The sequence below is a fragment of the Eleutherodactylus coqui genome, chromosome 5 (assembly GCF_035609145.1).
Source record: "Eleutherodactylus coqui strain aEleCoq1 chromosome 5, aEleCoq1.hap1, whole genome shotgun sequence".
NCBI classification, from domain to species: domain Eukaryota; kingdom Metazoa; phylum Chordata; class Amphibia; order Anura; family Eleutherodactylidae; genus Eleutherodactylus; species Eleutherodactylus coqui.
In genome coordinates this window covers 110,401,074-110,414,289 of record NC_089841.1, presented here as the reverse complement: position 1 = coordinate 110,414,289, position 13,216 = coordinate 110,401,074, and the positions used below count along the sequence as shown (strand labels likewise).

Sequence of the window (13,216 nt, the reverse complement as noted above, 5' to 3'; positions counted from 1 at the left end):
TGTCGGTGGAAGTGGGAGGATGGCCCAAGTTGGCTCCCACTGAAGCAAGTCTATTGCTATGCCTTAGAAGTTATTCTGCCTGTGCATTACATCCGCATCATGAATCAGAATCCAGAATCCATTGGCCAAATCTATCTCTATGACTGAATCAAACTGTGCCGAATGGACCCCATTGACTATAATAGAGTTCGTTCAGTTTTCGTCAGGAATGTTACAGGACAAAAGAGTGCTGCATGCTGGGATATTTTGCCCTGTAACAGTATTTAACAACGGAGGTTTAGAACACAACCTCTGTTGCTGATGTGAACAAGCTCTTATATAGTAGGTCATTTTCTGATGACCCATTCTATTTAATACTTCACATCCTTCTACACACATTTGCAAATGCTGACTGTTTAAATCTAATATTTCTACAAGAAATCCATAACTAGAGAATGATATTTTTTTCTTCCGAGGCAGCTCATGTAACGGGAGCAATAGCCTGAGTAGAATAAATTGTCCTGTGTTATATGTACTGATGTGATTTATATCCAGCCATACCATTTAGCTGTAGGTTACACTGCCCAGTGACAGGGCAGCCACTGACAGAAGTGCCTTAGTGAAAAGATTTCTTACTAGCAATCATGGCCATGCAATATACACCCAACAGTTACAAATATCGTAAGGTCACGCACATTTTGCCAGTATTTTTTTAACTCTAAATGTATTGGAAAATTTATGGCCTCTGAATCCAGCAACATTAACACAGTGCCGTTGAAATATTTATGCTGGCTTTTAGATATCCCAGAGGAAAGTCGCGCCCAGAAGTCTACAAAGGGTATTCCTTTTAAGCATAGAAATCTTCATAAAAATTATTAATTGCTTGAAATCACCATCCAATATCAAGCAAAAATAAATCAGCAGTTAAAAAGGAGCCTTGACGTTGGTGTTTAGCTTATTTAACTCCTATGATTCTCAAGCGCAGTTTGTTGATGTGATTTAATGGGCAACGTGGTGATTTGGAAGTCTGTAAGTGCTGCAAACAACACTAAATCATCTAGAAATGGGTGCAAATAATTTTAGTTAAAATATAGCACAATATAATATGAGTGACCTTTATAAGACATGGCAATAAGAGCAGATTTATATTTACAGGCTTTCAAAATGTATAGGTCTAGTCTGTGAACACTAGTCATTGTTCTTAAATGATCACTAACTTTTCAACCAACTTGTGCCATAACGAGCATAGACTCAATTCGCTGAGGGGGGGATTTGAGGTTTCTTTTTGAAGACCCTTTTGCTGAAGGTCACATTGCTAATGATAAATTAGCTGCGTGTCTAAATGTGTAGAGATGCATTTTCATTAGAGATGAGCGAGCGTACTCGGAAAAGCACTACTCGCTCGAGTAATTTGCTTTATCCGAGTATCGCTGTGCTCGTCCCTGAAGATTCGGGTGCCGCTGCGGCTGACAGGTGAGTCGCAGCGGGGAGCAGGGGAGAGCGGGCGGGAGAGAGGGAGAGAAAGATCTCCCCTCTCTCCCCTGCAGCTCCCCGCTCCGTGCCGGCACCCGAATCTTCAGGGACGAGCACAGCGATACTCGGATAAAGCAAATTACTTGAGCGAGTAGTGCTTTTCCGAGTACGCTCGCTCATCCCTAATTTTCATATTTTACACCACCCACCTACTGGAATCAGACTGCAATAAGTTTAGTGACTTTTTGAGAAAGTCTTAATTCCTAAATCTGTTTAAAAATCTCACAACACAAACCCCACCCCTAAAAAGTCAATTTTTACACAAAAGTATGCATGCTCTAAATTTGCAGCTTTTTGATGCCAAGATTCTGGTGCAAGTGTGTTCTTTACCTAAAATGATGATTTTGTACTGAAAAATCCCTCTAAAGCCTCATTCACACGAGCGTTGTTTGGCACACGTGTATATGTGTGCAATACAGCGCTACACGGATGTGCCAAAAAAGCGTGGGAATGAAGTTGTGTGCCCATTGCTTTTAATGGGATCGCAAAGTTCTCCCATTCGCTTCAATGAGGCTGGCGCTGCTGCCACCGGCCCTATTGAAAACAATGAGCAATATCGCAAAATAGATAGCACATGCTGCAATTTTTTTCCACGCAATTTTCTTTTTCCACATAACCTCACGTGAGTGAAAACATCGCAAATAAGAATGAAACCATTGAAAATCATTGGTTTCATAATTCTGAGTCTTCATTCAATCTTGCATCGCAGGATTTTCTCGACCGTGTGAAGGCGCCCTTAGATATTGGCACCTTTTTAATGTCATCCATGATGCTGATCCTTATGAGCGTGTACTACCAAAATGGAGAAGAAGATATCCTACTCTGCATGCAAGACATCTTAGAAGCTGGTCTCCTCCAACCAGCTCAGAGAAGACAGAATTAGAGATGGAGCCTGCACCTGGGAAAACTGCTGACAAATACAGAATAGAGGTCATCTAATGGTCAGAAATGGTGTTTCTGGGAAATTGTTTTTCTTGGAAATTACTTTAGCTAAATAAAACTTGTCCACAGATCCGGTTCATTACTGTAAACCCCCATTTAGACGGGATGAATGTCGGGCAAACGATGCCCGACACTCGTCCTCACATATCCTAGGTCTTGTGTTGCTGCACGGGAGCTAGTATCGCTGGCTCACAGTGGGGAAGCAGGAGAAGATTTCTCTCCTCGCACTCCCCCGCCCCTCTCCATTGACTTAACCGAGTGGCCGTTCAGTACTGAATGGCTGCTATTAACAATGAGCGATCAGCTCATCGTCAATCACTTATGCTGCATAAACAATGGGCGATGAGCTGATCGCTCAGTGTAAATAGCAGCCGTTCAGTACTGAACGGCTGCTATGTTACGTCAATGGAGAGAGACAGGGGAGCGCGAAAAGAGAAATCTCTTGCAGCCTCCCCGCCCCGCTGCTGGCCACTCGGAGCGAGCCAGCGCTTCTAGCTTGCGTGCACAGCACGGGAGCGAGTCTATGTGGGGACGAGTGTCGGGCATCGTTGCCCGACATTCGTCCCATCTAAGTGGACCCTTAATTAGACATACATTAATGATGATGATTAATGATAATGTGTTTTACGGTAGTAAAAAAAAAAAACTACAAACGTCAAGGTGAACAGAACCATCTTGGATCAAAATTTATCCATCAATAAATCCTATTCATTTCCATGGAACTGAAACTGATACGTTCGAATCGCACATCATCCGTTCTGTCATGATAACTTTTTTTACAGGAACCTTTTTGATATCATAGTCTTTTTTTTTGTTTGTTTTTTAGCTGGATCAGGTTGTATACAGAATATGTCTTATATTACAATTACAATTTTAAAACATTAAGGCAATCCCTAAAAAGGAGGCCCAGATTTCCCTTCTGCATTTCTCCAGCGCGACAGCTCTCCTTCATATGAATGGGGCTGTGTTATAGTTTCTGTTCTACTGAACATTTCAGTCCGCCCACCCAACACTGCAAGAGTCCATATATATCAGTACAAATATGCACAGGAGGGAGGTTTGTGTATAGTAAAGCCTATGCCAGTTTGTATTTTATTGCTTTTCCATGAAAAATAATATTTTTATGCAGTGGGCAGGTTCCACATTTTATGTCCCAACACACTCCTGTGAAATGGCATTTGATGTTTTAGATATTGGCAAACTTTCTGACAGATCAAGGGAATACTGGAAGCATGTTAATGGCAGAACAGTATAATCACACTGGAACAGAAAGACGTTTTACATGAAGCATCTTTCACGAAGCTCTATATAGTTGAGATATTTGTTGTTCCAGAATGGGTTGGTTTCCTCCTTTTTACTGTTGGCGAGTTGCTAGTTTGGCTTACATTTGATGTAAACTGGAAGAAATAATACTTCCAAAGAGAGAAATGAGTTCATAAAGACTATGTAAAAATCCGGTTTCGGAGGTGCCTTAAGGAATATATTAGAGAACTGCATAAATTGCTAAGGGAACATTTCTATAATAACCTGCAAAACTGTGAGGAACTTAAGATTCCTGTGGTTGCCCTGTAGACCCATCAAGAAGACATAGGCTACTGTTTATCAGCCAACTGAGTTCTGAGAGTTTAAGGTCTCATGCACACAGCAGAACTGTGTGCACCAAACCACAGATTCCTGAGGTTTCCATACCACGGACCATTAGAAGTCTATGTGCTACTGTATGATGATTCCATGCATTCACCACTGTATTATGAAATATCTCCATATCATGGTATCCAATGAAACATGACACATTTTTTTCCAGATAGATGCTGTATAAATCCACACTATGCATGAGCTAATAACATTTTGAGGGTGCTTAGAATGTGGGCACTAGGGTCATGTTTCTAATGGAATTCAGTTAAAAGCATTGCACCAGAATAATTTTTATCGCCTATACATTGGATAGGTGATAAAAGTCTGGTGGAGGTTTTACCCCTGAGACCTCTACTGATCCCAAGAATGAAGGTCTAGTGACCCCATTTTCTCATCACTGTGGGTTCACCTAGAGTGATGTTAGATTGAATGGAGCAGCAGTCGCACATTTGTGGCACCACTCTATTGATTTCAGTAAGGCTAATGGAAATAGCTGAGTACAAGAGCTTGCCTTTCTCCAGCAGTCCCACTGGAAATGAATGCAGTGACGGCATCGAGCTCCATTCAATCTGCTCCTCACTGCGGAGTTGCAGAGAGCCCGCAGTGAGGAGTGGGGAAACCCCCATCAATCAGACTTTTATCACCTATTTTATGGATAGATGACATAAGTTAATTTTGGTACAAACCCTTTAGGGGTTTTTCTGTTTTTTGATATTGATGACCGATCTTAAAGAAAGGTCCTAAATATCTGACCTGTGTGGGCCTGCTGCTCAGCACCCTCACCAATCAGCTTTTCGAAGAGGCTGCAGTGAACAAGTGGACACCTGGTCTCTTCACTGCATACTAGGCACAGTGTTGTACGTTTTGTAGCATGGTGCATGCTATAGCAACTCAATCTCATTCCATTGAATGAGTGATAAATGAATGTGATATTACTGGCCTGAAAAGAAGCCATGGCTTTCACTGGAGAACGCTTGACTCTTCAAATAGCTGATCACCGGAGGTCCTGACTGGTGGACCCTACCAATCAGATATAGATGACCTATCTTTTAGATAGGTCATCCATTCTTTTGGTTTTGGAAAATGCCTTTAACCTAGACATCATGAGTAGGGTTCCAATGACAGACTGTAATTTTATGATAAAAATAGATGTGTTTTTAACTGTCCATAATAGTTTGGCCCAACTCAGGTCATAGCGCTACATTTTGAGATCATTTTGACTTGTCTTACTTATTTGTATGCCTGTATTCTTATTTTGAGTTTTTTGCATTCTACAGGGTAATGTAGATGATGCTGACGACCCAAGTACAAGCATTGGGGCGTATAATTATATGTTGGAAGCTAACCTTGGCAAGACTATGCTGGAATTCCAGGTCAGTACCATAACTAATAGCATTTGTATATTACTGAATTCTAATAAAAGTTTCACTGTATTCCAAGAACCAGCCCTAACATCAGAACTGTCTGATATCATTTGCAGATATAAAAAGATATATGAATGTTTCAGGAATGTATGAAACACTAAATGGTTTCAAGACACTCAATATACTTCAGATGTGTGAGCAGGGTTCCTGTCAGTGTTGCATCCGATTTTCATTAAGTAATTGTTAAAATATGTCTGAATTGGTTCAAAGATGTAGAAATCTGTCAGTGCAGAGTGCAATGGTTATAAGAGGACATCACAGAGTGGTAGAAGATGGTGTTTTTGCATTTGACTTGACAGTAATTCTCATCAAAGGAATTCTCTCTGTTGTGGTGCAACATGCTTTTACACAAGAGGGCATCCCTTAAGTACAGAGGAAAGAAGGTTTCTACACCGACATAGAAGGGGGTTATATACTGTAAGAGCAGTGAGACTGTGGAACTCTCTGCCTGAGGATGTGGTGATGGCGAACTCATTAAAAGAGTTCAAGAGGGCCTGGATGAATATTACATGTTATAGTCACTGATTATTTCTGAAGGGTTGTTATTAATCCAGGGAGTTATTCTGATTGCCAGATTTTGAGTCAGGGAGGATTTTTTTTTCCCCTTAAAATGAGAAAATTTGTCTTCTACCTATGTTAGTATGTTACTATACAGGGATGAATTTGACACATATGCACACATCAGGTGGAAATTACCAAATTAAATACATGTTTACTGATGCTCCCCTTTAAAGGAGTTTCCCACAACTTAAAATTACTTCACAACCAATCTTTCCTTCTTGGTTGCTGCTGACTGGGACCTGTAACTACTGCAGTCAATCACTGGCCTCAGCAGTGATCTTCTACAGTGACTGACACACGTCCTAGTCTGCAGCAACTACGAAGGACAGAGTGATTTTTAGTTGTGGGAAAACCCCTTTAAATTTAAAAGGGTTATGCCAAAATGTAAACCCTATTCTTGTGCCCTACTAGGATATGAATGCCATTAGAAGAGGATCCCTCACTTGAGAATTCCTCTATGAACTGGAACAGAGTCCTCTGTAAGAGTGACTCCTATTATGGTGGACTTTGTGCTGTCCTTGTATTACCGGGTAGCCATTCAGGACAGTCACGGCAGGGCAAATTTCTGGCTGGGCATGGCTTACACTGGCAAAGTCAGCTGTTTGCCAGGGATGCTGGGAACGGGATTTACAGCAATCAGCTATTCGCCCTCCCCAAGTGATGCATTTTAACATAACATGAAAAATACATATGTCTATCTAATTCAGCTTATTTCCCCACCCCTCCCAATGTTGATCTAGAGGAAGGCAAAAGAAAACAATAAGGTAAAAGCCAATTTCCCTCATTTAAAGGAAAAAATGCCTTCCTGACTCCAATCTGGCAATGAGAATAATCCCTGGATCACTGATCCTTCTGAAGTAATCAATAACTATAACATTATTATTACACTGAAGAAAGGCATCCAGGACCCCTCGTACTCTTTTAGTAAGTTTGCAATCACCACATCCTCAGGCAGAGCTCCATAGTCTCACACTGCTCTTACAGTAAAGAACCCCCTTCTATGTTGGTGTAGAAACCTTCTTTCCTTTAGATGTAGAGGGCGCCCCCTTGTTACAGTCACAGTCCTGGGCATAAATAGATGATAGGAAAGATCTCTGTATTTTCCCCTGACATATTTATACACAGTTATTGGGTTGCCCCTCAGTTGTATTTTTTCTAAATGAAATAATCCCAATTTTAATAACTACTCTGGGTATTGTAGCCTGCCCATTCCGTTTATTACTTTAGTTGCCCGTCTTTAAACCCCTTTAAATTAAAGCTAATTAAACAATCTGCCAGTTTCCAAATAAAGTTCTCACTGCAAATCCATCCCAAAGTCTTCATGCAACAATGAAAGATAAAAGGACTGAAAGATACTTAAATATGGTAGGTGTCTATGGATATACACAGAACCTTATGAGCAAATATCATGTCCATGGACAAGACAAAAGTAAGCACATTCCTCCCAGCATTTGCGATCCCCAAGATCAGAGCTTCGGAACTAAACCTTTAGCTCTTATTAAGATCGTATATTATACTCTTGTTTAATAATCTTCATTCTGGATGTAACTCCTGGACCCCCAGGGCTCTACTGAACCAAATGTACAACTGTATGGTGATCTTTGGTGCTATAAGTAGAACCACGACGGGTGTTACGTCCAGAATAAAGAGAATTAAATGCAGGTACAAGGGTATAGTGCGCCCATCTTAATGAGGCATTACGGAAACTGTGACATTTTTTGATTGTATGATTTTGTGAAACATTAAGGACACCCTATTGATAAAAGCAGTAGATACTCAATTGTTTAGCGTCCAAGTGATATAATACATTCATGAAATTCGAGACCTGAAATAAGGAGCTGCCAACAATGTCTAAAATTTGCTGTTCATTTGGGAAATATAAGAAGGTAAAAGAATAGCAGGGCAGTTAGTATAACAAATTTAATTCAATGCAAGCATTTAGCTGTGTGCAATGTCCCAATACTAAACATTTCCCCATACACCACATAAAAGAAAAGTAAATGGTGCCAGCAGAAAGAAAAGGCACCAGATGATTGTAAATGAGAGGAAAGTCATATCCAAATATGCAGTGGCCAATTATCAGAGCAGATTAAATAAACATTTCCAATGCTAAGATGCTGATTATTTAGGGTGTGATGAGTGGGTCCCAATAGAGCTTGTTAATGCAAGTACATTTATACTAGGAGATCAGATACCCATGAATAAAACATACTATACTACAACGAAATATAAAATGCCCTCTGAGGTAAATGAACCTACCATATATTTTTCCAGCAGGAAATTAGTTCTTTCCTCACCTCCAAATATTAATAGGTGAGAACAGTGAGTGGCCAAAAAATAGACTCCGAATACAGCTCTTTGGGGAAGGCTGAAATGAAACCCAGCAGGGGTACAGCTAAAGTACTCACCCACATCTAGATCTCTAGGAAAATAGACGGATTTGCCGTACCAGGTTTATGTCAATCAAAACTGTTAATTAAATTTGGTTTTGTTCAATCATTACCCCGTTTATCTTTTCTCCTATTCCTTTTGGAAGTAGAATTAGAGAATATTTGTTTTAGATGATGACATCAATGGCAAATACCACACAAAGACTTGGCTGTAAAAGTTGTATTGGGAAAACATTACATCAAAAACTTTTGGAAAAAGATTTGTATCATGAAGACTCTATTTCATTACTTTAGACCTTCAGTGATGCTTAAGGGAGCTGCACAGGATTAGAAAATTATGACTGCTCTCTTCCAGAAACTGCGCTATAGCTACTCATGTTTTGTTTGGGGACTAAATGCCAAAAACTGAGCACTGGCACAACTTTTTGTACTTGGAAGATATAGAGTCAGTAGGTTAAAGGAGATGTCCCGCGCCGAAACGGGTTTTTTTTTTTTTAAACCCCCCCCCCGTTCGGCGCGAGACAACCCCGATGCAGGGGTTAAAAAAACCACCCGCACAGCGCTTACCTGAATCCCGGCGGTCCGGCGTCTTCATACTCACCTGCTGAAGATGGCCGCCGGGATCCTCTATCTTCATGGACCGCAGGGCTTCTGTGCGGTCCATTGCCGATTCCAGCCTCCTGATTGGCTGGAATCGGCACGTGACGGGGCGGAGCTACACGGAGCTACACGGAACCCCATAGAGAAGAGGAGAAGACCCGGACTGCGCAAGCGCGGCTAATTTGGCCATCGGAGGGCGAAAATTAGTCGGCACCATGGAGACGAGGACGCCAGCAACGGAGCAGGTAAGTATAAAACTTTTTATAACTTCTGTATGGCTCATAATTAATGCACAATGTACATTACAAAGTGCATTATTATGGCCATACAGAAGTGTATAGACCCACTTGCTGCCTCGGGACATCTCCTTTAAACTTGACTTTTTCTATATTAGAGCCAGCAAAATGGCACATTTTGAGGTATAAGAGCCTCTTCTTTAGATACACTAGGTAAAACACATCTAGTGGTGGTAGAGCCAAGTTTTGAGCACAACTTAATTTGACTCTACCGACACTAGTTGTGTATCCAGCATATCTGAAGAAGCAGTTCCTATGCCTTGAAACATATTTGGCTTGTTTCTAATAAAAGTAGGAGTAAAGTTTTCCCGCTTGGCTACATATCCTCTTCACACAAAAAGGTTGTGCCAGTGCCTAGTTTTTTGTATATAGTCTCCACACTCTGGTTCCATGCCTATCATTGCTTTGGTGAGGCATTTGTTCTGGCTACGCAGCACTCCAACCATCTTGGTCAATTTGCACACTTTCCCTATAGTCAAAGGAGAAGACATTTTTGTATACACCATCCGAGAAAATTCCATAGGGGCGCTCTATCATCTTTCATTTCTACATGGTTTTGTTTGGTAGTGCAGCTCAGGATGCATTGAAGTGTCATCTGCACAAGTTTGGCACTGGTTTGGAGCAAAGCAGCCATGTTTGTCTAGTCCTGGATAGCCCACTTAATATAAGTGGAAGATAGATGGAACAATCTGCAGAGAAGTAATAAAAATGAGATTCCTGCTTGGTAAATTTCCTCATACATTTGTGCGTTCTCGGGCAGCATTTCATATATGTAGCAGAAAACGTATGGGGAAGTTTTCTATTTTGTTTCAATAAAGTCCTAAAAGTGTTTCTAGTTTAGGAACCCCTCCTTTTATTCTGTAGGTGTTACTGCTTGATTTGATCACTGTAGGTTTTGCTGCTGGGATCCTGTAATGTTTTAAGCAGTAGTAAAATTTTAGTGTCACTGCTAATTACCATCGCCGTAGGCAAAACAAAGCACAAGAGGGTACTTCTTGAAACCAATCAGCATTCACTCAATTTAATGCCTACAAGAAGTGCTCTGTAGTCCAATACCACTTAACTTGAGCCAATTGAAGGAGGACCTACAAACTGAGATCTTAAGGGACTCACACACAACTGAGTTTTGTTACTTTTCCCTACCCCAACTTTTACTACTGTCTAACCTAGAAATTACAGTAAATAGTAACACACTGCCTATGGATAACATTCGAGACTGACTTGTCCTTGAAGCTTGTAGCATAGAATAGACAGACAAGGGCATGTGTAGATCAAAAAGGAGATAAATGGTCAATTGGGGAAAATCTGCTCCTCTTTCTTGGCTCTGCTTAATCTTCGGGTAGTGCTGCCCACACCTTCAACCAGCCACCTGATTACAAATGCTAGAGAGTGACAGATCCTGGAGATCCAAAATGGCATATACACCAAGGAAAATGAAAAATATTGCAAACTTTTTATTCCACCTCAGAGACACATAAAACGCATTTTCAAGACAGACTGGCCTCTTCATCAAGTAATCACCACTGGTGACTGAGTTAATGCCCAACTTTCTCCTTGGTGTGTGCGCCATTTTAGAGCTCTGGAACCTTTCAGTCTTGATTTGTCTTTGAAGTTGCACATCCAAAAATTCACCACTTCCCGCACTTTCCAACTTGAAATACTCCACTTATAAAAAGTTACATCTTAAAAGGAACCTGTGAGCTTGAACATGCTGTCTAATGAACGGCTCTGTCAGTGATTGACAGCTGCTTCTGTATGCAGTCATACACACATAGCTGTCAATCACTGATAGCTCCGCCCATTAGACCTCTAAGCTTAGAAGGAGCACAGATATAAATGAATAAAACACAAGTTATACTAAATCTTTCCCCATAAAATATATATATATATATCAATCTGTTCAGCTCCTCCTGCTCTATAACATGCTGCCTGCAGAATGAACTGCATTTTCAATGTGACAAGTTCCTTTTACATTAACACTGGCGAGAAACTTGTCTCCATATCGTGCTTGCGAATGTGCATTTTTCACGATGATGCGACGCATTTAATGCTTACAAGTGTTTCCCATTAACTTCAGTGGGAAATATCTCATCACATGCCATGCAATGACTTTTAAGGTACCATTGAAAACAATAGGTGAGGCATTCCGAGGGCACGCCAAAAACAGAACATGCTGCATCGCTCAAAACCCGAGCAAGAATATGGTATGTGTGAATAAGTCCTAAAAGGGTTTTTGCACCAACAGATGAGACTAATGCTAGTTATAGAAAGTTGAGATTAATTGGAGAAGTACTTGCGCATATGCACTTACCTCTCCATTCTTCATTGGTTCGACTGTTTCGGCAACTCCCACAGACTTGAATGGATCGAGATTTCTCCCAATAGATGGAAGGTTTTCTAATATATTGCAACACTGATCTTCTATAACTGAGCATATTCTCTAAAGATGGTTAGCCATGCAGGCTAGGCTCTTGCATTCAGTACCGTTATGGCAGTCGCAGTATACTGAATACACATGACTCTTGCTTATGTCTGGATTGGGAAATAGGAGGCCATACTGATTTCTTTGGAAAGCAGAAGGAACAGCTCATGAAGTGTTCCGAGGTATTAGCATCTATAGGAAATCCTGTTTTTCATAACTGGAACCACACATTTAAATGAAAATTCAAGGAGACTAGAAGCATAAAAGGCTGCTATGGGTGTGACGAATAATAATATTCCCACTGTCTGTATCTTAGGCACACTTGACATTATATATCAGTGTGATTAAGCCAGCTCTCTGGCATTATGGCACTTAAAAGAATGTACTTAGATATGGGGAGTTGGCACTATTCTCTATGAGAACTAGAATATATTCCTCAACACTCAGCTAGGAGATACAGCCCTCTCTATGCTTTCCAGACTACCATGCTGCTCAGCCAGTATGCCAGATTTTATAAAAGAGCTATACGGTTAGACAAAAAGACTTCGTATAGCGGCACATGTACACATAGTAAGTGTTAAAAGAAGCCAGTCAGACAACATAGTGAACATTTAGCTGTCAGGTCCCTTAGAGAACAAGTGAAGGTCTAAAACCTAAAGGGTATTTCCTATTTTCATTGATATATATTAAGTGTTATGTCTGAGCAGGATGCGAGACACCGTGTCTGGATCAAACACAATATGTCCTTATTGGATGGACATACACTCCTAATACAAATGTTGATAACACAAATATTATAAAAGAACATAAAAATGAGGGGAAAAGGAATTATAGCCCTAATTTGCTAATCCAAAATAACCCTGCCTTAATGCGGGGCAATTCCCCTGATAAGGGCAGCCCCACTTAGGGCGATCCTGACTTTCCATAGATGATGACAAGGACTGACTAAAGCTTGGTCAGCTTGCGATTTCATTAACTGAATTGCAAAAGTACAGGAGAACAGATGTTAAAGTGCCCCAGATGGAGAAAATAATCGGACAGACTTATTTGAACTCAGATGCAGGACTCGACCCAGAACTGCCAAGTAGTCAGGAAGTATAAGCAGTGTCCTCTATGAGGAGGAGCTGGTATAAATACACACACACACACACACACACTACTGCTGATTTGGCTGGCTGAGGATACCCACCCTTCACTGATTAATTAGTTCACAAACTGGCAGAGAAGTCTCCAGATAGGCGTCCAATGCTAAAATTTCACCGAGCATGGGTTGGCGTGTGGATCATGCAGGGCAGGGCTGATGCCGTTTTGTCACCCCAAACCTCATCCTCCAATATGGCCATCATGCCATGACAAAAAGGCTCTGCAACTTTTTACATTAAATCACATTAAGATTTCTGTTTGCTGCAAGTTAATGTAAACATTCTGGATCAC

At 40.9% G+C, this 13,216-nt stretch overlaps 1 protein-coding gene across 1 annotated transcript in view; it reads left to right on the top strand.

The window, feature by feature from the left end:
* The window catches only part of LIX1 (limb and CNS expressed 1), a 103,611-nt gene that overhangs the window by 66,558 nt on the left and 23,837 nt on the right, over positions 1-13,216 (top strand). Inside the window, exon 4 of the mRNA XM_066603021.1 lies at positions 5,367-5,462. Coding sequence (XP_066459118.1) covers positions 5,367-5,462 — 96 coding nt within the window. The remainder of the gene's footprint in view (positions 1-5,366; positions 5,463-13,216) is intronic.